Source organism: Lepidochelys kempii, chromosome 2, assembly GCF_965140265.1.
Source record: "Lepidochelys kempii isolate rLepKem1 chromosome 2, rLepKem1.hap2, whole genome shotgun sequence".
Taxonomy (NCBI): Eukaryota; Metazoa; Chordata; order Testudines; family Cheloniidae; genus Lepidochelys; species Lepidochelys kempii.
The window spans coordinates 205,786,039-205,812,659 of NC_133257.1; the positions used below are offsets into that span (position 1 = coordinate 205,786,039).

Here is a 26,621-nt window from a genome sequence, read left to right on the forward strand (position 1 = left end):
TCAACGAAATTCTTATCAGGAAGGACATGGGGTCAAGCTGTCCTCTCTATGGCACCCAAAAACCTCCTTCCCCTCCTACCTCGGTTAAGCTAGGCCTGCTGACTTTGCTGCTTTTAGCAATAAGCCATAGTGGTTTCAGGCACTTTACTGGTTTTCCAAAGTGTCTCCATACAATAGCATCTAAAACCCTAAACAAAACCCACCCTCCCTCAACTCATTGGGCTTGTGAATTCATGTCCCCTGCCTAGCAAGTGTTATTCAGTTGAGGGTGAGTCCCCCCATTGGGGTATGCCAGTTACAGTTCTGCTGCCCTCAGTTCACACAACAAGGATATCAATGCTTTATTATTCCTGCCCCAATAACAAGGAGACTGGGGATCCAACACCAGCCACAAGTGATCATTTGGGAAAGCAGTCCCATCATGCTGAGCACCTAGGCAGAGTGGGTGTGTCCATGCAAACGAGATCAGATTCTGAAGTCTTCTTTTCCACAGCTCACCAGAAGATGTCAGGGGAGAGCTCATCCAGACTCTGCTTACACAGATTGATCTGTTCCTTCTTCCCTCCATTGCCAAAGGACGGTCACTTGACTGGTGATTGCCAATCAACTTTGATGACATGTGGCTGGATGCATCATCTTGTCCTTTGTCTTGGAGAAACAGGTTTACCCCTTCCCCAAACCTGTCTGGTAAATACATTTCAGTCATAATTTCAGCTTATGTTCCTAACTTTACATACAATGTTGCTATACATATTTCACCCTGATATTACTGACAGTGAGTTATTACTTTTCAAATGATACCTCACAAGGCGTATTTTGTACAAAGAGAATAGCGTGTAGCATGTGAATACAGGGGTGAATTTGGTCACAGAGGACAATGAAATTTTCCATCTCATTTTGATCTTTGAGAAAGAACTAGGCAAGACCCAGGAGGATTATCAGGAAAGGACCAATGTGGTATTAAGAAATTTAACACAGTTGTTGTCCAGGATGCTCAAGAACCAGCCAATCCAGTCACAGGAAGCTTAAAGCAACCAAAACTCTGAATCAGAGCTAAATATAAGTTGTTGCTGTTTTTAATTTTGAATAGTATACTAGTACTGCTTTTCAATGAGACATAAAATATTGACCTTGTTTTTCACCAAAGCAATTACCCTACAATTGCAATACACTCTAGACTGTAGCAATTTTTAGGTGTTCTATTTTCAATATGCCTCAGAGCAGTGTTCCTCCGACAGTGAAACAGGCCCCACTGTTGATGTGTAACAATACTTTATAGAAGCTGCAGTGCAAAATCCAATAAATTCATTGGGTTAGGGTAACATTTTAGAGAAGTGTGGTTCTTACATCAAGCGGTCAGTAGCTTTTAGCTTTCAATTATTGTCAAACTTACCCTTCAAGCAATAGCTAAACAACTCACAATAACAGTCTCGGCTGTTAAACACACACTTTCTCCTTTCCCATCTAGTTTTTTTTCTGTGTCCCTGTGATAATGTATTAAAATACAATGGATGCTAAAAACTATAGTTTGTATTTAAACAAATGTGGCTGCAGTACTGAGGTGGGAAGTTAGTAAATATGATGGGATAACCTTCCACTCCATTCTAAATAACAAGCATTGTATGTGTTTTGTAATAGCCGGTGGAGCTGTTGTTTACAGAGTGAGTCAACAAGAAATGGTAACACAGGGATGATCAGGACAGTTCTGACCAGATCCCTAAATTAGCTGAAAGAAAAGGAGTACTTGTGGCACCTTTTCTTTTTGCGAATACAGACTAACACGGCTGTTACTCTGAAACCTAAATTAGCTGTACACTTTCCTCCATTTTCTTTCCAAAATGATCTTTTACTTTTTGTTCAGTTCAGGCTCTTATCGTATATCCATCACTATAATATCTAATGTCAGGTTTCAGAGTAGCAGCCGTGTTAGTCTGTATCCGCAAAAAGAAAAGGAGTACTTGTGGCACCTTAGAGACTAACAAATTTATTTGAGCATAAGCTTTTGTGAGCTACAGCTCACTTCATTGGATGCATCCGATGAAGTGAGCTGTGTAGCTCACGAAAGCTTATGCTCATATAATATCTAAGCATCTTTTAAGAATGAGTTAAACTAAGTGCCTGACACTTGCCATGTACGGTTCCTTCTCCATACCCCTCCTCCTGAGGAAATTTGTGTGTTTTAAGGTGATATTCTGTTCTGTTTTTGTGAAGTCATGGTAAAAGAAGATCTGTACCAAATAGTGGTGAGTTCTGAGGTAGTGCTTAGTTCCCATTGAATGAGTTCCACAGTCTCATACCTGCCCTTAAAAGGCTCTATTTGCAGCAGGGGTGAGATTCATCTTTGCACTAGACAATTCTATTGTGTCAGTTATTGGGAGCTGCCAAGGACAGAGTGTAAAGTGATCTTTTACCTATCCTGGGCCCAGGCCATGATATCAGAGCAGCTTAAAATAAAGGACCAAGTCCTTAAACTTGAGCTATGGGAAGCTAGTGGAATGAGCACAATAAAGGGTGATGTGATTGTAAATGCAAGCTACTGTATTCTGTAGTTGTCTTAAGGGATAATACTTTCAGGCCCAGGGACATTGAAATGCTGTTGCTGCATCAGCCTTGTATTATCAAGGACAAGTCAGCAGTAGCAGCAAGGATGGACTCCAGTCTCTTAGCTAGTCGGAGACGGTAAATCCATTTCCAATGGATGCTGCTGTGTGACAACTCACCATCAGTGAGAAGGCCAGAAGAACTCCTAAACTGCAGACTGACTTGACAAGTTGTGGGATTTCCTTTAAGTTTCTATTTCTGCCTGGTATTTTTTTGTGTAAGCCCTATGGCCAGAAGCTCCAAAGGAGAATGAGTCACCATAACTACCCTTGGATTTGGGGAGGGATAGCTCAGTGGTTTGAGCAGTGGCCTGCTAAACACAGGGTTCTGAGTTCAATCATTGAGGGGACCATTTAGGGATCTGGGGCAAAAATTGGGGATTAGTCCTGCTTTGAGCAGGGGGTTGGACTAGATGACCTCCTGAGGTCCCTTCCAACCCTGATATTCTATGACTCGCATTTTCTGGGGTAGTGGGCTCTCAGAGGGGGAAAGACCCCTTACTTTGTGGCAAAGAGATCATTTCCAAGCAGCAAGTGCTCTACTCCAGGGTGATAAGAACTCTTTGCTCCCCTCCCCTGAGGATCTTGCTGCCAGAGACAATGCAGACTGAGGACTTTGCTGTGAGAGCCATTGCAGAGGAGCTCATAGTGCGAGACGACACACAGGACAACAACAGAACTTTTCTGAGGCATCACCCACCCATCACCTTAATAAAGCTGAATCACTAAACTGGGTTAGGTGTTGGTGCCAGACAAGCAGTTTCTTGGATGGAGACAGACCTTTAAAAAGACACTTGGTTTACTGCAACTCACTGATTCCCAACCACAGGTGGGTTTGTTGGATGGGTGAAGTGTGTTGTCAAGGGAGTATTACCTGTGGGCATTCTCACTGGCAGGAGGGAAGGGAGTTGCCAAAGTTACTGAGAGAGGGGGGTTAATTTTACTTTTTATTTTCATATATATTCTATTGCTGTGTTTTCTCAAGTTTATAAAGATTTCCTTGTGTGAGCCTCAGACACAAGTCTTGGAGCCTTTGAGAGTGGGGGAAGTTCTGCCTGTTAAGAGCACCCAGGAAGAGATTGTTTAGTTTTCTCAGGTTTCTGAGTGATAAGTGGATGGATTATTTGCCAAGAGGTGCTCTAGAGCTATTGAATGTGGCCCTTTTTGCTTCCATTAATCACTTGCCAGAAGGGTTACATTTGTTCAAGTGAAACATCACAAAATATTTATTTTGTATTTCAGAAGTGCTAGCTCTCAACTGCTGTGAGCTCCTGCTCACATGTATGTCACTGTAAGCAAAGTGACTAAATTAGAGTGAAACTAATGAAGACGTTTTTATATTTCAAGTTGGGGGAAACAGAAAGGTAAACAGATTAAGTGTTAAAGTAAGCTTGAATTTAATTGTTTTTTCATTTGCAATAATATTGGTCTTATTGTGAGCACAAAGTTGTGGTAAAAAAAAACACGATATGATTTTTAACTGGTCTTTGAAAATCTACATATTTGGGGACATATCAGCTGTTCAGTTCTTTCCAGTGCGGTTCCTTTAAGAAGTAAAAAGGGGAAGTGACCGGTTCCTGGCAAAGCAGTGCATGAAGAGTTGGCATAACTCTTCAACCACCAGGATGAAAACAGATGGGCCTCCATTTTCCTATGGAGTAGCAAAACACAAACATGTTGTGCAGCGCAGAACGGCTCCCCTTGCATTGCACGTTTCCCCCCCTCCCAGCTCCCAAGGCACTCAGCAGAATTACAGCCCCAAATAAAATGGGGGGCAAATACACAGATGCGTTTACAACGTTTGTGACCCTGCCTGTTTGCTATAGGACCCTGCGGCCCTGCTGCTCCCTGCTGGATGCGACCTGCAAGAGCAGGGGGTAGGTTGGGGTCATCTGTTTAAAGCGGGTGCTGGCTGCTACCTTCTTGCCTCCCCTCCCTCAGGGTGTTGCTCGGGCTGTGATTGGCGGAGACTGTCCGCGGGGTTTCTCCCCCCCACAGCCGGCAGGGGACTGGTGAGTGCTGCGGCGGGTGGGAGCGGGGGGCGCTGCCTGGCCTCTTGCCGGCCGGCTCTGCACGCCGGGAGCCGGGAAGGGAGCAGCGGCGTTCACCCCCTTCTTGCGGGGGGTTGGCTGGTGGATGGATTTGCCGCTCCCGTGAGCATTGCAGGGGCCCGCAGCCTGCCACAGCCCGGGGCTGCTGGAGGGGGTCGGGTTATTGAGCCGGCGAGGGTGCAGCAGGAGCGGCGGAGGCGTGTTGGGGAGAATGCAGCAGCAGGGTGGGCGCCAGAGGGCTGGTGGCGTTGCAGTACTGGGGGGGGGGGGTGCAGAAGAGGGGGAGTTTGCAGAGAGAGAAGTGGGGAGGGTCTGGGGGAGAGGGGGACAGGCTGGGGAAGGAAGGAAGGAAGGAGAAGGCGGCAGGTAGCTTTGCCTACCAGAGGGATTTCTAGTGACCAGGAGAACTGGAGGAAGGAACTTTGTTTGTGAACAGTCGTGTGAGTCTTACTCTACATGCAACTGAAAGAAGCCAGCAATGTAGCCTATGTACTCCAGTAGCCCGGCATGGGTTAAAGGAGCAGCGTAGAGGGTGAGGCATTGCTTAGGCCAGTAAACCCTGAACCCTGTGTACTCAAGTACATACCCTACAGGGCGCTCTACTCAGCCTTTCCTGTCTACAGCTGTGGTGTGTCCCACTGTCCCCCTGCGGCTGGAGCCTTGCCCTGTGGAAGGAAAAGACTCCAGCAGTGAGGAAAGGCCCCAGTGGCGGGGAAGCAGCTGTCAAAGACTTCTGCCAGACTTCTCCCTGCCATTGGAGCTCTTCCCTGTTGCAGAGAAAGGCTCTGTCTGTGGGGAAAGGTTGGTGCTAAGCTTTTCCCACTCCACTGTCTCCCGCCTTTCAGAGCCTTTCACTGACGTGTAGCGACCCCTGGCAGTGTGGGCACAGCCCGCTTTTCACTGCGGCGAGTGGCTGCGCATACCCTACACGCTGCTGAAGGAAGGGCTGTTGAAACAGGTGGGCTGCTTCACATGAGTTAGCTAAGCAACAGACGCCAGGGTGTTTTTCCCAGCTGTCTACTTGTATATCAGAAATCAGGAGAGGGGAAACTCTTGTTTGGGGGGAGGGATAGCTCAGTGGTTTGAGCATTGGCCTGCTAAACCCAGGGTTGTGAGTTCAATCCTTGAGGGGGCCCATTTAGGGATCTGGGGCAAAAATTTGGGATTGGTCCTGCTTTGAGCAGGGGGTTGGACTAGATGACCTCCTGAGGTCCCTTCCAACCCTGATAGTCTATGATTCTACTGTAGACATAGCCTTATGGTGCCATAGGTGAAAGGATGACCTTGTGACTAAACTCGTGTAGCCAGGCTAAGGAGATCTATTCCTGACTCTGCCCAGCTACCCTTTGTGACCTTGGGCAAGTCCCTTTGTCTTTTACAGAGTGAGATAGTAAGGATTATTGATTCTTAAACACACAGATTTCTGAGGGCTTTTTTTCTCCATTGCAGCTGGACCCATTACTCTTTGAGTAGCAGAGTAGCAGAAGGGTGGCCTGACATGGCTGGCCTGATGTTAGGTGGTTGCTGAGGTACACAGGCTCTTGGCAGTCTCCTGTTAACTTCAGCAGCTCAGTTGGGGACAAAATGCTACTTCTTACAGAGCTGTCTGGGGCATCAGGACAGACCCTGAAATAGACATCCTTTGTGTTCAGGGACATACACGTCACCATATATTTGTCACAATAATATGAGAGTTCCTAGAATTCTGCATAGGAATGCAGAGCTCCTCTGGTCAGCTACTCCAAGATTGAGCCTAAACCCTGCATGAAGATGCAGAATAAGTTACTACTCATGCTGATAGGTGGTTCTTGTTAGCTCTGACCAGGCTAAAAAAGGATCAGCTTGTCTTTATGGGGCAGAGAGGATAGTTGTTCAGAAAGCACTTCAAACAGTTAAAGTGGGGAGGAAGACTTAGGCTGAGGTTTATATTCTGATGCCTGTTCCTTACAATGCCCCTCCTGGAGTTTGGTTTTTAGTATAGACTATATACACTCTCTGTATACACTGTTCAGAGCAAGGGAGGAACTGTACTTCCCACATCAAAAGGCCATTGTAAAGATCAGTATGCACCAATGCCTTGAACATGTATAGCTTTTAAAAGACCTTTTTAAGGATTCCAGCCCCTGTTAGTCTAGGGTGCCTTGACCAACACTGGAGGTCCAGTAGAGAAGTTGCCAGGCTTTTCTGAGCCTTGTGATGATATTTTGACTTCAGCTATTACAGAAGACTGCAGTAGGAGAGATGTGGATGAGGGAAGAGAGCGATTATGCCAGAAGCTCACAGAAGAGAGCACTGTGGGGAGGCAGCCTCAAAATGTGAATACTATTCCAAACAATCAGATGTTTTTCCGAGTCTCCAACTGTGACACTTTTTGGGGTTACCTGACAGGTCTGGAATGAATCACTACCACCTGCTTACAATGTGAGAGCCTTGTCTGTGCCCACCAGAGGAAACCTTCCCATTCTAATGGGTTGCTGACAACTTGAGTGCTCCAATTTGGGCTCTACGGACCCCTCTGATTTTACCTAAAACCATTTAGAAATCAATAAAAAGAAAAGGAGTACTTGTGGCACCTTAGAGACTAACCAATTTATTTGAGCATAAGCTTTCGTGAGCTACAGCTCACTTCATCGGATCCGATGAAGTGAGCTGTAGCTCACGAAAGCTTATGCTCAAATAAATTGGTTAGTCTCTAAGGTGCCACAAGTACTCCTTTTCTTTTTGCGAATACAGACTAACACGGCTGTTACTCTGAAACCTGTTAGAAATCAATGCAATTTGTGTGTAGCTGGAGCCGAAGTTTACTACATTCCTCCAAAACTCTGAGTGACTTAAATGAAGCAGCTAATTAGTAAACAAGTAGAATGATGTTTGTGGGGCAGGAGAGAGATTTACAGGAAAGAAAAAAAAGTTATTTCACAGCCATGAAGGAGTAATTATAAACAGTGTATAAGGACTACTGACCGACCACCAGAGGGCAAACCACTCCTATATTCTCTCTAACATTAGCGTTAGATGCATCGGAATGCCTAATACCTTAGTCATAACTAGAGCTGTGCAAATAACTGACTGATCTGATAGCATTTCTAAAAAGTTTCTGTTTCAGGTTGACCTGAACTGAATGTGGGGTGTGTGTTGTGTTTGTGTTGTTTTTTTTTTTTTTTTAATTTTCAGCTAATTGAAAAGTTAGAAGAAAATTTGTTTCAGCTTAAACAAAACATTTTGCTTGACAAATGAAATGTTTCTTTTTGATTTTTGGCTATTTAAAACTGTTTTTTAGGATAAAAGCACAATGCTCTATTCACAAAAGGCTTAGGCACCTCTGGCATGCACAAAACCAAGGTAGGAGTGCCATCTGGTATGTGGGAGAATCCGGTGTGAAACCCTGCCCAGGAGCAAGAGTTTGGATCCAGGTTTCTCCTCTTTCTGGTGAGGCCATATGGCTCTTGGTCTATAGGCAATGGCTCTTGGTCTTTCCTGTTGAAGTTGTTCCACTTGTGTAAATATTTATCGGACCAGGGACTGGAACCTGGGTGTCCTGGCAGTGGGTCCCATAACCACCAGGCTATAAAGACATTCTCTTTCACACACTCTTCCTCACCCACAATGAACTTCAACAGGAGAGACTGAGAGAGACCCACCCCCAGAACACTCTATAGCCAAGTGATAAGGACACTCACCTGGGATGAGAAGGGAGAAAACCTGGATTCCAGTCCTCACTCCAGAGCGGATTTCAAATCTGGGTCTCCAACATCCCAGGTTACTGAGTTCCCTAACTACAGTGTGGGGGGCACCACTATTATCACCTCCTCCTTGGTATTGTGAATCTAGCCCCAAAAAATGGTTCAGTTAAAATGAACTCCCAGTTAGACATTTCCTACATTTTTTTCCCTTTTGCTTTGAAATAATCAAAATTGACATGCATTTGTGAAATGTTTCAATCAATGCACTTTTCAGCGAAAAAAAACTTTGGCTGAAATTTTTTCCCCAGCACTAGTCATAACCTCTCTCCTTCATATATGTATGACCTTTGCATGAGTTCAAAAAATTTAACTGTGTGAAAAGCTTGAATGGGTAATAAGCCATTTTGGTGCCAGAGGGACAGAAAGAAATTGTGATAAACATTTTATTAATGATCTTAATTTTAAAAAGTGTATGAATTTCTTAACGTTTTTCCATTTAAAATAAAAAAACAAAAAACATCCTGCATATTTAGCCTTCAGAGTAAATGTAACATTGAGGCCAAACCAATTGTATCTAGTCAAAGTTATAGGGGTGTGTACCTAAATATAAAACCTATAATGGAACCTTATTGCAAACTTATGTATAGATTCGCTATTGTGCCTCAGTATTATGTACTCCACTAAGAGTAATTGTCAGATACACAACATTTAGAGATGAACGTGAATGTAGCCAATTGTGATCAAAGCATCATTATGAAGTCCTATATCTGCTGAGACAAGTGGCCAGTGACCTGATCTTTCCACAAAGATACGGTGACATGAAGCGTTGTGCCAACATTCCTGGCTGATGTGGCAATGACATTCCTCTGTCGTGATGTTTTATTACTATACCAATGTTGCAGCCAAATGTTTCTTAAGGAGAAAAATCCAGAATTTGATGTAAAAAGGTCATTTAAAACTATCCGAAGAAGAATCTATCTAGCTATTTTAAAAAAAAAAATAAAACAAATGTGTGGTTGATAAACTTTTTCTTGTTCAGGAGTTTAGAGAAGCATCTGATCTAGAAGGTCTTCCTCCTTGAGACAGAGAGCATCTGAGAAGCTTATGAACCTACTGGATTGCAGGCCTGCCAGCAGCTGAAGCCCATTCCATCGGAGTTATTGCTGTTCTGTGGGCGTAAGCATTCTCTGTGGAACTGTGCCAGCAGCTTATCTGGTTATTGCTTAACCAGTTTCCTTGCAATTATTGCTGTACTATGAAGAAAAGTTTTGAAGGCTGTGATTAACAAGTAGCTCCACCCGGTTTTTGTGGGTACTGTGAATAAATTCCTACTTGTTGGTGCTTGTAAAGCAAGAATTGGAGTAATCATTTTAACAGGTAAGAACTTATTTTTAATATCCTTCATTGTCAGTTTTGGGTGAGCTATTTATATGCTGTGCACTTAACCCAAGACTAACCAGGAAGTGTTGAAATATGTCACTCATTCTTTTTAATGATTTTTATGAATAATGCAGCTGAAGATAAAAATCTCAGTGGTGTGGTTCTATCTATTCATGAATTTTTGGCTGCTGTGACTGAGTAACTTATTCAACAACATTTTTTTGGCTCCATGTGTGTTTTGATATTTGCTACTAAGAGCGATTTATTTCACTACTTGCTAAAGGGGTCATGAGTCTTTGCCAAACAAAATGGGAATGCTGTACCATTCTGAAGTATTGTACAGAAACAGATTCCTTTGTTAACTTGTAATGGTTTAAAATAATTCTACTTTGCAAATTTAGCTTCACTGCAATTGAGATGCACGTGGACTGTCATGTTAAAGCTGTTTCACAGAGCAAAGGACTATGTCTAGGAATGTTTTGCAATAGAGGACTTTATAATATATTCACCCTTTTCCATTGCAATTAATCTAGAGTAACATTTGTGTCCATCACATTTACTTAATTTATAACCAAATCCAGGTTTTTTTAAACTCTGGACTCCAAAGGTCAATGATGTACAATAGAGAAACCGTTTGAGACTTGTTTAAGAATTAGATTGAGCATCAAGCATGATCTAGTTATCATGCATACATTGAAACATGGCATTTTGGCTGTCTGCTTGTATTAGTGGTAGTGTAGTAACACTTTCCTAGCCTGCCCAGAAGTAAAAAAACAACATGTGTATATTTAGTACACTCAATCTCAAAGTGAAAGGCTTTCAAATTAAATGACACTCCAGTTCTTTATACTTTTTTTTTTTTTTTTGCTTTTAGTATTTATTGAAAACATGCACTGTTCATATTTGGTTTCTTACTATAACTGCTTTAGTGTATTACATAATCCTGGGGTAAATAGTAAGGACTTCCATCAGTCTCAATGCACTCCAAACATTCAGCTTTTCTTTAACTATTTATATAGGAAGTTTTAACAAGTTTACAAATCCTTGTCATGTAAATATCAGAAACAAAACTCTCATTACAACAGTTCTCTTTTGTTTAAAGAGACATTACACAGAAATACAGTCATCAGATCTTTGTATTTAACAGTGTCTTATGATATTACAGAATGAGCATTATTACAACACCTTTGTTAAGTGAAATCTCTATACACACATAACAGGCCAGATATGGCTGTCAGATGTTAATATTAAGAAAAAAAATTGGACAGGCATGCTGGTGGGTTTGTTGTTTTTTGGCAGATGAACGTACTTTTTCTGAGTATTGAATGAAAGGTAACCAAATGTCTAAGCATCTATCTGTCCTCTGTTTTGCTGGTACGTAACTGATGTCTTAATCTTTCTGTAACTACAACTTTTTTTTTTTTTTTTTTTTTTTTTGAACCAATAGCCAAGCAGCTACTAGCAGATGAGAGATTAATTCATTTTCTTTTGCATGATCATTTTCACTAGGAAGCCCCAGGAGGATTATCAAAGGGTCGTTTGGTAATAAATATCCAACAATTTATGCTTTTGCTTACGGATTGCTTCCCAATATTCTGTTGTGGCTGGACATGTCCACTATATATGCATAAAGTCTTCTTTCACCACAATTTCTTAAACATTTTTCCACATTCAATATCTCTCTATTTTTTTTAATCTGTCTGGTGTGAGGTACCATTGAACCGGTATCTTAAAGAATTTTTCTTTTATTGTACTACAGACTGAGGTTGCTGGTCCTCTTTTCCAGATCAATCCCCATTCTTATAATGTAATTTTTGTATCTGCATCCTTTTCCCAGTGTATGATATAGAGACACTTTTTGGGGGGCGGGGGGGAGGAAAGCTGTCTGCAAAGATTCATATAAATGAGTTTTGTTTCCTAATTGTCCAGATGCGATCACTTCTTCTGATCTTAGCTTTCTGTGCAAAAGAGGTTTCTAGAAAGTTGAGAGAGACAGTGCCTGATTTGAAAGTACTGGTACGATGGGAGAGTGGGCCAGTTCAAATTAGTTTTGATCTCTAAATAAGTTAGAAAAGTTTCTTTACTCAATAGCTGGCCAACTGTGTGTATTCCATGGGTCTCCCCATCTTTGAAGATCTCTGGTTTGTGATTTTGGTTAAAATCTGGATTATTTGCAATGGGTGTCATTGGTGAACTAAACAATCAGCTTTAACATGAGGTAGGTACTTTATCTTTACAGATTAGGAAAGAGAACTATGGGGTAAATGAATTACTTATGGTCATCCAGAAAGTATGTGATGCAGCTTTGACTAGAGCCCATACTGCTGCCGCCTCCTAGTCATGTGCCACAAAACCATCCTTCCCTTAAATGATTAATAGTGTGTTTGCCCCAGTGAACATCCATGATGGGAGTTTGAATTCTTTATCGCCTCTGAGAAGTAACTTGGAGATTGCTTTAAAGTGCTATAAAACTCCATATATTATATTGTTATATTGTATTCCAGTTCAGTTTTATAAACTGAACTCTATAATTTAGAACTCTGCCTATAAATGAACAGAACAGCATTAAAGCAGTGGTCATAAATTGATTCCAGTGGAACATGTTTCTCCATTTTTTTTCATTGTGAAGTATCCATTCTGAGCAGATTTTTCACTAGAAGGTTAAATAATGAATATCCATTTACATGATAAACCAAAGGCTGTTTTATCCAGATTGTGGCTGGGAAGGTAGTATAAAATCTCAAGATCTCTAAATCAATTGCTTGCAAGAATTCTGCAGTTGCTTTCAGTTATTCACTGAAGCGTGATTTTAGTGTTAATGAAAAGTGCTAGACTGACTTAGTGGTAGCTCTAATTTGAGACATTGTCCAGCTCAGAAAAATGAAAGTGAATCAGTCACCCCAGTTCTATGCCACTTGCCTTCAAGACACTCCTCTTTAATTCCGACTGCTATATATCTACATTCCTCTACTGTATCTCGTTCAAATCACTACACCTTACCCAGATTTCTCTCCTGACCCCTCTCTCTGCCCACTTCTGACTTGTGAGAGTCCTTTGACATTTATGCTGTACAACTGGAACTTCCTCATTCTCTACTTCCTCACAGAATTTATAAAGATCCACCTATTCCACTCTGTTGATAATGAACTTGCCATTCTCTGTCTATATACAGTAATAAGTAGAACCACCTTGTGCTTTTAAGAAGTGGAATATGGACTCTGTTAATTGTTTGGTATAGTTCTCCTATTCATGACAGAGCACCATGCACCCTTGCAGCACTTAATGTGTGTCATTCTTAGCTTCAGACTTAATGGTGTAGAACTTCTGTCATCAAGAAGAAAAAAGGCCTATATAGGGCAACTGCATCAGTTTCCTATATTGTGGTTTACTTTCCAGCAAGGGCTCCAAAGCAGCAATAGCATTTCAAGGAAGGCACCTGCACTTCATTGAATATCCACAGCAAAGGAACTGAAAGGCACTTCTGAAACTCCATTAATTGATCCTCCTAAAATGCTGACCTAGCGACACCATTGCTGAGATTTAGAAACTGAAGTCCTCTTTATTCCGAGAACATGAATAGGAGCAGTGCAAGCATCTCAACCCTGTTTTGCAGAGACCACTTCTGTAGTTAAGAAGGAGCACTTAGGTTGAAAATATTGGGGGATGAGGATGATTTTTCAAAAAAGCCTTATTGAGCTGAGAGTAATGTCAAATCAGAGCGAAGGGAGGAATAATGGATTAGCTTTCCTTTCCTCATAAACCTGCCTGCCTCTGTAGGTACAATTGGGCTGGCATTGCAGCATATTCATACAGAAATAAGATGGTTGGGGGGAAGAGGCAGAAAATAACTACAGAATTGACTCTTCTGCACTACTTAAAATCCTAGATGTAGTTTGTGGGATTGGAGTGGTAGGTGAGGAGGTTGATTCCATAGATCCACTGCTGGGGGAAAAAGTGTTAAAATTCCTAGGGTCAGATTCTGCCACTCGGTCATAGTGAGTAGCATCTTGCTCTGCAAACAGCTCCTTGCAGTCAGTCAGTGGGACTGCACATGTAGTAATGCAGCAGCAGTTCTATGCATTGTAAAAGTGGCAAAATCTTGGTCCTTAGTTGGGAAGTATATTTAGAGCCAAAAGGAAAACCTTTTTCGTTCAATTAAATTATAAAGTACAAAATTTACTTTTTTATCCCAAGGTGCAAAAACGGAAACTGATCATGGGAAAACTGACCTTCTTGCCGATTTCTGACATGACTTCTCTGGAAGCAGCACCTCCATACTGCCAGATGGAGGATGCTGACTCTTTTTCTCCTGTTTTTCCTAAACCCTGTTGTCTCTTTGTCCTCCATCTTCATTCACTCCATTTCCCTTTGCGATGACATGACTTCATTCTTCTAAATTTGTGGCTTCTTTTTGCAAACCAGGAAGATACACTATTATACACAATTATTTAAGCAATTATGTAGTTTAATATACATTTATTATGTTAGAAAATGGTGCATGATGAATTTCTTTGATTGTTTAACTTGTAATTTGTGTAAACTTTATTTGGATGGAAATTCAAAGTCAGTCAAAAATGCACAAACAGAATTCAAATATTTATTAATAAAAGTATCTTAAATATGCTGCATACATAAACTTTTTTTTCTTATCAAAACATGTTTTTCTTTTAAAACTGGTTTATTAAAATAAGGAAAGTATGATCTGTAGTTTAGTGAATTGAACTGATTGTTTCTGGTCAATCTGTCCATCTTTCTTAGTTTTTTATTATAGATAGGAAGAGGAAAACAAGCTTTCCTGCTTTTCAACTTCCAGTTGTCTCTTAACTTTGAATGAACTAATCACTGAACTGAGTTAGCTGAATAAACTGAAATGAAGAAAATGTTTTCTGTACCTGCAGAAGAGGCTACTGCTGTCAAAAGCTGGTTTAGCATCTGAACGAATTCTACTTCCAGGTGCTAAGCCAGTGATTGCCGCCGGTTCAGTGATTTGCCCTTCTTTAAAACTTGGCAGCAAACATACTGATTAATATTTTTGTACTTAATTAAAATGTTGTTAATAGATTAAAAGACACTTAGACCTCAACATAAACTGTCAATTTCAAATTTAATTTTAAATAGGTTTTTTGAAGTGTACTTAATTTAAATGAAAAATTCCAGTTTTAATAAAAAATCTGATTTAAAAAATAAATTGTTTTGTTTTCCCCCTTGCCTTGCCCGAGCCTTTTCTTCTCTAGACTACATGTTCCAGTTCTTTCAATCTTTTCTCATAGGTCTTGTTTTCTAAACTTCTTATCATTTTTGTTACCGTCCTCTGAACTTTCTCCAATTTGTTCACATCTTTCTTAAAGTATGATGCCCAAAACTGGACACAGTACTCCAGCTGAGCCTCACCAGTGCTGAATAGAGTGGAAAAATATGACTCTTGTTAATACATCTGAGTGACATTTGCCTTTTTTTGCAACAGCATCACACTGTTGTCTCATTCAGTTAGTGGTTTCTATAGCCCACCAGATTTATTTATTTATTTTATTTTTGTAGTACAGCTGCCTAGTCTGCAATTTCAGATTTTGTATTTGTGTATTTGATTTTTTTTCCTTCCTAAGTGTAGTAGTTCAGTACTTTGCACTTGTCTGGATTAAATTTCGTCTTCTTGATAACAGAGAATTCCTCTGAAATCATCAAGATAATTTTGAATTCTACTCCCGTCCTCCATGTTTAGAAAATGTGTTGGCTATTGTATTAATTAACATGTTGAAAACACTACGTAACGTCCAGTATACTCAGGTGGTAGTAGTATAGTAACTTATTAGCTGTCATGTTTGGTAGACAAACCTCATTTTCCCAGTGTAGAAAAGATGTCTGAGTCTTCAAACAGCCTGAAACAATAGCTATAACAGGGGGGCAAACCTGAGGGCTGCATCTGGGTATGGAAATTGTATGGCAGGTCATGAATGCCTGATGGGAAAGGGGGACTCTATGGGGTGTAGTATGGGGGTGGGGGGCTCTATAAGGAATGTTACTGAGGAGGGGCTTATGGGGGGGCTCTACAGGGGGAGGTACTGGGGACTCCTAGGTGCCCTGCCGGCGGTGACACCAAGGTGGCCGTACCAGGCACCACCACAGGCTGAGGCACCCTAGCTGGGACAGGTGTAGCCCCTGGGTGGTTTCGAGGGTGGGGCCATAGAAGACCAGGAGGGGATTGGGTGGGCTGCTGTGTAGGGGTGGGGTTCCGATCCCGGAAACAGCGCAGTGAAGTCGCACCTGCATAGTGTGGTGCTGTGTGCCGGCAGATGGTGCTCATCGAGGGAATTGTGAGTCGGGGGCGGGGGAGCACCGGGCGGGTGGAGCGGGAGCTCGAGGGTCGGATAAAATACTTGCAGTGAATTGCTCTGCTTTGAAGAATTTGGCCTCTAATAAATTTGTTCCATCAAAGTAACTCAACATACTTCTAGATGGATTTGTCACTGAAAAGCTAATCTTTTTACTGAACACTTTAATTTTTTTAAACACATTTGAAAAGAACATCAGTTTATAAAGAGCTGGAATTAGGTTAGCTACTTAAACATCAATGTGAGCTGTTACCTCATCTTTATTTTTGACATCACTAGCTTCCTATAGTGATGTTAAAGTAGCCGATTTGGATCCTAGAAACTACTTGTCTCATGTATTCTGTTGTCCCAAGGTAGCACTTACTGAGACTCCTCTGTCAAAAACAGCTTGCTGGTTGTTGATATAAATCCACACCACACACATGCAAATAGTTAAAAGATAATGGCAAAGGTCTCGTATGGAGATGGCAAAGTCCTCCTATATTGCTTTTTGTAGTAGCCCAATAGACTAGGGTTACCTCCTTTCTAATTACTGGTAACTGGATTCCCGAAGCCCCACACCCTGTCCTGCCTCTTCCTCAGCCCTGCCCCTGCTCCACCGCTTCCCCAAGGCCTTGTCCACGTCTCTTGCTTCTCCCCCGGGCCACCTTGCAAGTAGGAGGTAGCCCTGTCTGAGCAGGGGCTGGCATGGGTTAATGACCTGGCATCTCCCTATGCCCTGTGGTAACTGGGCTTTTTGCTTCCGGTGCCATTTAGGGTTGCCAGGTCCCCAAAACCAGACACCCGGCAACCCTAAAAGGCAACCTAAACACAGAAGCCAAAAAACAGACCCGTCTGGGTAAAACCTGGACAGGTGGCAACCCTACAGTAGACTAGCAGTGGCTTGCTAAATGGGACTGATAGGGTGTATAGACCTCACACTGGTGATGCCCTGGGTGCAGGGCTAGTTCCAGACCTGTCAGTCATGTGTGGGAGGAGAAGGCCTTTAAAAGGGAAGAAACGCCAGTCAGCTGGGGGGAAAGGAGCAGAAGTGCCTTTCTGGGGAGACACCTGGAGCCCAGAGTTGGGAGCCCTTCACTCCAACCCTACAGAGAGTGCAGAGAACTCCCAGGGTAAGCTAGAGAGATTTATGAAGGCCTGCAAAGGGCCAGGGGCCCTTACAAGTTGCAAGGAGCTGGGGCCTGGGCTGAAGACACCCAGTGTAAATAACTGGGTGTAGTCAGATTTCCCCACCTGGGTGAGAAACCCCAGGGGGCCCTTTTATGGCACTATTTGCATGAGTAAGTGCAGTTGTATAACTGTGTTGAGCCCTTCCAGGCTCCTCTTGATCAGTGCCCAGACAGTGTCCAGTTAGCGTTAGCTTGACGACTAAATCCCCTCACATGTAAAATGTCTATCTGGCATTCTCTTTCAAAAACAGAGCTGCATTATCACAGGGGGTCAGCAAGAGCACCGCAACCACTGGAAGTAGCTTGGGTAGGAGGACATGGTACCCTTTGGCACTTCAAAAGTAGACTTGGTTATCCTGAGAGCTTGATGGATGCTGGAAGCTTTCTCGATCACAGGCATTTTTAAATGCTTCTTTTCCGTAGAGTGGAGTGCAGTTAATGTGAAACCAATTGTAAGATATACTACTGACTTTTTGTCCTTGTATAATGGATTTTCAGTAGGATCCATGAACTTTTTTCACATGGGGGAAAATTTGAAGTGTGCTTAAATGTTCTTAAATTCTGAGGACTTCCTGTATGTTACGATTAGTGGGGCCTTTTTATTAGCATCTGCCTTGCAGGAAGGTCTCAAGAACATTGAAGTACATGTACTTAAATATATTATGGTCTTTAAATGAATGACTTAAAATAGTGAAGAAAAACTTGAATTGAAGCAGCTACAAAAATCCAAGCAAAAGCATCAGTTTTCTTCTGCAGTGATTTTCTCTAGGGTTAAAACTGGAAAGAAGGGTAAGAGGAAGCATTCTGAGGTCATTCTGTTCTTAGCAGAGATGTGTGTGACAGTAAAGGTTCATTTGTCATAAATCTGCAATACAAGAAAATCAATTTAGAGCTAGGGTAAACTTCTTTTGCATTAGAGAGCAGTTCTGTTGCTGCATGATCTCTGAACACAACTGGAATTATCATTGATTTACTTTGGTCTCTTAAGCCTTGTCTATATTTACAGAGGGCCTGTGTAAGGAAGCAGTATCTCTTGCGATTTTAAACTGCTGCTTCTAACATGGCTCCAGCCCCAATGTGGAAGGGGACCTAAATGTAACAGCTTGTGTAAATATTTATATCTTTACATGTATATTAACTTTTCAGTAAAACTGAGACAGAGGGCTGAAATGTTTGCACTTCTTTATGTTTTGTTTCTTATGTAATGTCTCTTTTTTAATTCCAAGGGATACTCTGTGTGTGTGTGGGGGGGGGGGGGGGCTGTAACCTGTTGTAATTGGGCTCCTGAGGTACACTACATGCTTGTAAGAGAGTTGGTATCTCTACTTAATCTTTTTAGATGTACCACTGCCTTGGTTTCCCCTTTGTATATAACAGCGTGCTGCAAATCTTAGTAACATATAAGATCTTCCTTCTGGGTCTTCAAATACCATTCAAAATGGCCTCCACCCTTTACATAGGAGAAAGCAGGGTTTCTCAAGTCTCAGTCCTGGGGCCCATCCCTTAATGAGAGAGTTCCAGGCAGCTGGTTCACTGCTCAGCTACAAGGGTTCACACTATCGCCAGGATGTCCGTGGCTTGCTTACTATTTTCTTGCCCCAGCCCTGTTTGGGCTCACTCTGTTTTATTGGACCCTCAGAGAGCTCATGCAGCTCTTTTTTTCCTTTTTGGTCACAGGGATTTAGTCCTTGGCCCATCCTCTCTTCAGCTATTTCCCTGGGCTCTGCCATGAGGAAAGTAACAGCTCTACCCCAGGCTTCCGCAGGGAGAGGCTTTCAAGCAGCCCCTGCTTCTCACACAGGCCCTCTCTCAGACTGGGCAACTGGGATTGACTTTTATTGTCTGCTTTCTGTGTTGGTGTTTTGTTCCTTGTTTTTGTGGGTTTTGTACTTACAACCATTGAAGGAGAAACAATATTGAATGCTGTACATAGGACTTGTATGTAGGTTGTTTTTAAAATGCAAACATCACATTTTTAACTCTGATGTGGGTGTGGGCCTGAGCCAATATCCCAGAGGGAAACCACTCCAAAGTTCAAGATACTAAAGAGCAAGACTTGTACTCTGTAGTTTGGGCCGCTCTCTGGTTTAAGAATAATATTACTGAGGTGGGATCTTGCCTCTTAAGAATATTTGTGAAAGCTTTCCAGGTCCCCTTCAGTAGTGCAAGTTGTCTGCTTTGTGCTTGTAAGACAGCAGCAACTCTACACTTCTGCTTTATTGCTGTGGAAGTGAGAACAACTTAAAGAAGTGAAAGTGCTTTGTTCTGCGTTAGATATTAGATAATGGGTGCCTACAGGATTCCTAATAGTGTGTTAAGATGGCGATAAAACTATGACACGAGAAACCATTAAGCAAAACACAGTGATTGCAGCAGCAAGTTCCTTTTTGTATCTGACTTGTGGTATGCTTTCTTTTCTAGAGGAATTAAATGACCAAATGTGGAAGGCGACTGTTCTGCTGACTTTGCTGACCCTGAGTGTGACCTTCGAGCTAGGTCGTGCTCATAAACAATGGAGTGCCTTTCGCAGCATGTTTAGAAGGATCAAGTGTTCCACACCATCAAAAGGAGACCCAGGGCACCCACTCTTCCTTACCCCTTATATTGAAAGTGGGAGAACTGAGGAAGGTAAGAAGAAGTTTACAAACTACCTGCCTAGAAAACCTACCTCTTTCTAAACTTTCTGTAGAACCTTACTAACTTGCACCTAATGATTGGGAACAGCTGTCGATTACTGAAGCTTGGAAGCTATAGGGTATGTCTACACAGAGACAAATAGACCTGTGGCTGGCCCAGGTCAGCTGACTTAGGTTCCGGGGCTGAAAAATTGCTGCATAGATGTTTGGGCTTGGGTTGGCGCCTGAAATCTCTGAGGATGGAGGGTCCCAGAGCTCAGGATACAGCCTGAACCTGAATTTCTACACAGCAAATTTTAGCCCGGCAGCCCGAGCCCAAGTCAGCTGACCTGCGGGGCTTTTATCCCCATGTAGACATTGAACTGTTCGCTTGGCAAGTGCAGATTTAGTTAGCTGTGATGCTACATAAAATACTACTAAACATAATGTAAAATAGTCTTTTAAAAGTAATGAGGTATTAGAAACTTGAGGCCTAACTATAGCCCTCTGCTGTGGAAGTGCCTTGAGAAGTACGGAGATAAAAGAATAAGAATTTTGATGAGTAAAATCTCACTAGTTAATACGCAATCTCATTTTAACACCTCTAAAATTGTTCACTTAGATTGGTACAAATGTGACAAACGACATGGATGTAGGAGGTGACTAAGCTGGTTCAGATGTTGCATCTCATACAAGAAAAGTTGCATCCGAGAGAGGGCCTGATTGATGAGAGAAACTCCATTGCTTTTCTTGTATCTGTTTTACTCGTTGATTTTTAGTAAGGGGATCAGTGTTCTTCCTCTTCCCCTGATTGTTGTACGTGTGTGTTTGTAGTAAATGTAGAATTGAGATATATGTAAATTCTAAATTGAGGCTTATCTCTAGACCTGGCACACAGAATCTGAATCATCCCAGCCTTTGGAAAGTTTCAGTTTGGAACTTTGCATCTTAGAATCCCGCTAATATCCTTAACGCTGAGGGAAAGGGAGGCATTTCTGTATTCAGGCTGTGGAAATTTTGAGAACCAGAAGTGCTCTTGGATGTTGCCTCCCATTCACAATTGAGGTCTTCAGAGTGATGAATTCCCATTCCACATCCCGTGGAGAAAGGGTAGGCTCCAGGAAGTATGGCTTCTTGAGGGGTGGTATTTGCTATGGGAGGGGAGTGGATAGTGGGCTGTTTTTTTCTGGTCAGTAAGGGATCTGTATGTCCTTGGGTTTATTCCTTGTAATGACAGACATGTTAACCTGAATACCATTCTCTTTATTAATGCTTGTTTTTGAATCTTTTTGGTCTCTCTAGGAAGGCAGTTAAGTTTGGTTGGCCCTCTCCAGGGAGTAAATGTGAAGAGTTACTCTGGCTATCTCACAGTGAACAAGACTCACAACAGCAATCTCTTCTTCTGGTTCTTCCCTGCTGAGGTAAACGTACTACTGAGATGAAATACTCCTGTGCCATTTAAACAACAAAACAGCCCTCTTCCCCCCATACTTATGGCATTGCTTAGTGTATTTACAACAGAAAGCTGACATTACAGGATAGCAGTACTTTACCTTGAAAGCTAGGCATAACACAAGCCAAACATAAACTTCTATTTAATAAGGGTGAACATTTATTTAATGGTAGCCAGACAACACAATAAATTCCTCTTGAAATGATTGCTTGTACTTTACCTCCTTCTTTTCCTCCAGCCACAGCATTCTAGTTGGCTGCAGGTTGGCTTGAAATGGTTGTAGACTGACTTGAAGTCCAAAATTGATCCCAGATCTGTGTGTGTGTGTGTGTGTGTGGTATCTATCAAACTTGTGCAAACTTGCTGTAATGTAGGGAAACTGCGTCTAGAGGGGGTTTCCTAATTAAAGCAACTTTATAGAAACCGGCAACAGATTGAAGTGAGGTTGAAATGGTTATCACTTTTGTTATTGCTAATTAATTTTTTGTATCTTTACCCACACTGTACTATTCTCTTCCTTGTCCTTGATCTCGCTAGCCTTCTTGTTTGTGACCTTATGTCTCCTGTATAGATTGGACTTTTGTCAATCTGTTCCTTAGCTGAGAATTATTCCAAGCTCTAATTATGCCCATTTCATCATGTATAGGATAGAAAGCTTGTCATTGTAACTTTGTTCTCTTAAAAATAAATCTTGGATGACCTTTTTTTTTTTTTTATGGGGAAAATAACTTTCTAATCTTGGCCTTCAGTATTAACTATTAGATTGCAGGGGGATTCATCTAATATTCTGAAATTACTAGAGAATATAGGGGAAGCTGTATTGAAATATAGTATTGAACCTTAGAGAGCTGATATTTTCCAAACTGTTAGCAAAATGAATCCCTTGAGAGGATGGATGACGTGTGCAATCTCCAACAGGTGTATATGGTTTATTTACTAAACTCCCCCCCCGCCCAAACCTAAAATCAACTAGCCCAGCTTTATATTATTTTTTTGCTCTGAGAGGATACTGATGTGCTGTACCAGCTTGTATGATGGAGTTTTAATTTTTAAATCATGCCCGTATCTAAAGGGGGAAGTGGCATTGAGACATATGGCAAGGCGATGTCACCAAGATTAGTTCCGTATCTCAGAGCATGGACTTGTGATAGTTAATAGTGATTGTATGGATTTGACTGACTTCAGAAAGTTTGCTTATCCAGACTTTTGTCACTGTTGAAAATAAGTTAGTGTCTACAACTACTTAGTCTTCTATTTTAGATAGCTATTTATTTGTCTACAAAAACAACAAGGAGTCTGGTGGCACCTTAAAGACTAACAGATTTATTTGGGCATAAGCTTTCATGGGTTAAAAAAACACTTCTTCAGATGCAAATCTTTACATTTATTTGTCTAATCACTCTGCTCCATGCATTGATGTAACTGACTACTCTGACTCGTGCATACTATGTTTGGCCTTGTGCATTTTGGCTGTTTTGCTGTAGCTTCCCTTGTTGTGCTACAAAGCTGGGTGTTCACAAAATTAATATCTAGCTGTTTTGACTTTTTCAGGTGGCTGATGAGACATCTGGTCTCTTTCTCAAGAACTTATGTAAATAAAACTTACTTAGAGAGTTATACTCCTTAGGTTCAGGTTTGCCAAGTAGTGTATGTTAGGATCTTTCCTGGCCCCGAAAAAGCATTGTTAAGAGGGTGAGGTATCGGAGGATTGTCCTGTTGAAACAAGAAAAACATTCTGCTACAGGGGATGTGGAAGAACTGAAGAAAAAATTCACAGAATAGTTGACTTCACTAAAGTTAGGAAAAGTGGTATCTAAATGCTTTGCCTTACATATTTACGAACTTTGCTTTTCAGGGTGTAACCTGTTCTCTTCCCATCCCCAAATTCAAAATATTCAGCAAACTATTCTTCCTTTAGCATTTCCCTTTCTCTTATCTTTCTCCACCCTTTACTTAATTTCATTTCTTGCTGTGCCAACCAATAGTCCCTGTTCTGTTGTTGGACCTCACTGAGACTTAAACACCTGCCAGTTTTCCTCACCCGTTGGGTATTTAGTAAGCAATTAAATGGGCCAGTTATGCCAACACCTCTAAAATGCCTAATATCCCACCGTGAAAGAGTAATATATGAAGTGTGGAAAGAATGTTATGTCTCAAAATTACTAAACCATCATTCAAGTCTTGTAAGGCTTCTCACTACCTCCAAGAGAAACCTCTTTCCTAAAGAGGTAACCTAGAACATGGCTGGAAAAAGCTGAAAAGTTTATGCTTGGATCAGCAGCTAGTAACATGAGGGGTATTTGGTCTAAAGCAAGCCAATTAATCTTAAATTGGTAAATTTTGCTTTCTGGTTTGTTTGTTTGTTTGGTTTTTTTTTTTGGACATATGATGCTTCAAAAGGATGTGGGGGAGGTGCAAAGAGACTCTGGAATAGAATGGGCTGCACCTCAGGGAACGGATGGCCAGGATCCCCTGGGGGACTAACTTGAAGGGGAAAGGAGTCCAGGAGAGCTGGCTGTATTTCAAGGAATCCCTGTTGAGGTTACAGGGACAAACCATCCCGATGAGTCGAAAGAATAGTAAATATGGCAGGCGACCAACTTGGCTTAATGGTGAAATCCTAGCGGATCTTAAACATAAAAAAGAAGCTTACAAGAAGTGGAAGGTTGGACATATGACCAGGGAAGAGTATAAAAATATTGCTCGGGCATGTAGGAATGTTATCAGGAGGGCCAAATCGCACCTGGAGCTGCAGCTAGCCAGAGATGTCAAGAGTAACAAGAAGGGTTTCTTCAGGTATGTAGGCAACAAGAAGAAAGCCAAGGAATGTGTGGGCCCCTTACTGAATGAGGGAGGCAACCTAGTGACAGAGGATGTGGAAAAAGCTAATGTACTCAATGCTTTTTTTGCCTCTGTTTTCACTAACAAGGTCAGCTCCCAGACTGCTGCGCTGGGCATCACAAAATGCGGAAGAGATGGCCAGCCCTCTGTGGAGATAGAGGCGGTTAGGGACTATTTAGAAAAGCTGGACGTGCACAAGTCCATGGGGCCGGACGAGTTGCATCCGAGAGTGCTGAAGGAATTGGCGGCTGTGATTGCAGAGCCACTGGCCATTATCTTTGAAAACTCGTGGCGAACCGGGGAAGTCCCGGATGACTGGAAAAAGGCTAATGTAGTGCCAATCTTTAAAAAAGGGAAGAAGGAAGATCCTGGGAACTACAGGCCAGTCAGCCTCACCTCAGTCCCTGGAAAAATCATGGAGCAGGTCCTCAAAGAATCAATCCTGAAGCACTTGCATGAGAGGAAAGTGATCAGGAACAGCCAGCATGGATTCACCAAGGGAAGGTCATGCCTGACTAATCTAATCGCCTTTTATGATGAGATTACTGGTTCTGTGGATGAAGGGAAAGCAGTGGATGTATTGTTTCTTGACTTTAGCAAAGCTTTTGACACGGTCTCCCATAGTATTCTTGTCAGCAAGTTAAGGAAGTATGGGCTGGATGAATGCACCATAAGGTGGGTAGAAAGCTGGCTAAATTGTCGGGCTCAACGGGTAGTGATCAATGGCTCCATGTCTAGTTGGCAGCCGGTATCAAGTGGAGTGCCCCAGGGGTCGGTCCTGGGGCCGGTTTTATTCAATATCTTCATAAATGATCTGGAGGATGGTGTGGATTGCACTCTCAGCAAATTTGCGGATGATACTAAACTGGGAGGAGTGGTAGATACGCTGGAGGGGAGGGATAGGATACAGAAGGACCTAGACCAATTGGAAGATTGGGCCAAAAGGAATCTGATGAGGTTCAATAAGGATAAGTGCAGGGTCCTGCACTTAGGACGGAAGAACCCAATGCACAGCTACAGACTAGGGACCGAATGGCTAGGCAGCAGTTCTGCAGAAAAGGACCTAGGGGTGACAGTGGACGAGAAGCTGGATATGAGTCAGCAGTGTGCCCTTGTTGCCAAGAAGGCCAATGGCATTTTGGGATGTATAAGTAGGGGCATAGCGAGCAGATCGAGGGACGTGATCGTTCCCCTCTATTCGACATTGGTGAGGCCTCATCTGGAGTACTGTGTGCAGTTTTGGGCCCCACACTTCAAGAAGGATGTGGATAAATTGGAGAGAGTCCAGCGAAGGGCAACAAAAATGATTAGGGGACTGGAACACATGAGTTATGAGGAGAGGCTGAGGGAGCTGGGATTGTTTAGCCTGCAGAAGAGAAGAATGAGGGGGGATTTGATAGCTGCTTTCAACTACCTGAAAGGGGGTTCCAAAGAGGATGGCTCTAGACTGTTCTCAATGGTAGCAGATGACAGAACGAGGAGTAATGGTCTCAAGTTGCAGTGGGGGAGGTTTAGATTGGATATTAGGAAAAACTTTTTCACTAAGAGGGTGGTGAAACACTGGAATGCGTTACCTAGGGAGGTGGTAGAATCTCCTTCCTTAGAGGTTTTTAAGGTCAGGCTTGACAAAGCCCTGGCTGGGATGATTTAACTGGGAATTGGTCCTGCTTTGAGCAGGGGGTTGGACTAGATGACCTTCTGGGGTCCCTTCCAACCCTGATATTCTATGATTCTGATTCCTGTGAAAGAATGTTCCAGCATCTATTGTTGCACAATCAACACCCACCCAGTGGGTGAAATCCTGACCCAGTTGGAGTTAATGGGAGTTTTGACATGGTCTTTAGTAGGACCAAGAATTTGCCCCAAGTCTTCAGGGAAACCGTCTTTTCCCAGACTAATTTTCTGATTTTAGAGGCACTGTCCATTTATACAAACCAGGGGCCAAATCCTCAGATGATGTAAATTTGAAATGCTCCACTGACTGCAATGGCATGAAGACAATTTATAGCTGCTGAGGATTGGGCCTGGATGTCTATAAAATGGGGCCTTAAGAAGCTCTGAAAAGAGTTACCAGAAAGAGAGTTCTGTATAATACAAGAAAAATGGCTTGTAGGTCATCAGCAGGCCCCTGTCAGGATGGATTTCAGAAAACAGTACAAATAATAAAATCTCAGAAAAGTGAAGTTAAATGGAGATAAAGTTGAGGCCATCAGGGCGACAAGTCCCATTGCATCATGGTTTTTTAAGCCTTATTAATAAGAGTTAACTTCTGAATATCTTAGGGAAAGAGAACTTTGCTCTTTGAATAACAATAGACAACTGCTAAGAAGGATGTGCTCTAACAATATTAACTTGTAAAATGGCTTTAAAATCCACTAATCCTGGGTGCTGTTGTGACACCCCACTGTTGCTACATTGAATACTCTTGTTAAATAACCTGCCATGTTCCCGATCCTCCTATTTGGATAGCATTATTTATATAGAATTGACTTGAGAAGGA

The 26,621-nt window shown here is 42.1% G+C and overlaps 1 protein-coding gene across 5 annotated transcripts in view; it reads left to right on the forward strand.

Annotated features, from left to right (window-relative positions):
• Positions 1-4,355: 4,355 nt before the first annotated feature.
• Positions 4,356-26,621, forward strand: part of CPVL (carboxypeptidase vitellogenic like) — a 97,548-nt gene continuing 75,282 nt past the window's right edge. Inside the window, exons 1-4 of one of the 5 annotated variants that reach the window (XM_073333608.1) lie at positions 4,356-4,477; positions 9,374-9,711; positions 19,634-19,840; positions 21,130-21,248. In XM_073333608.1, coding sequence (XP_073189709.1) covers positions 19,651-19,840; positions 21,130-21,248 — 309 coding nt within the window. In that variant the 5' untranslated portion in view covers positions 4,356-4,477; positions 9,374-9,711; positions 19,634-19,650. Of the gene's footprint in view, positions 4,478-4,510; positions 4,613-4,647; positions 4,754-5,534; positions 5,610-6,946; positions 6,967-9,373; positions 9,712-19,633; positions 19,841-21,129; positions 21,249-26,621 lie in introns of those variants that run through there. The other 4 variants (XM_073333606.1, XM_073333607.1, XM_073333609.1 and 1 more) reach the window with 4 other exon arrangements.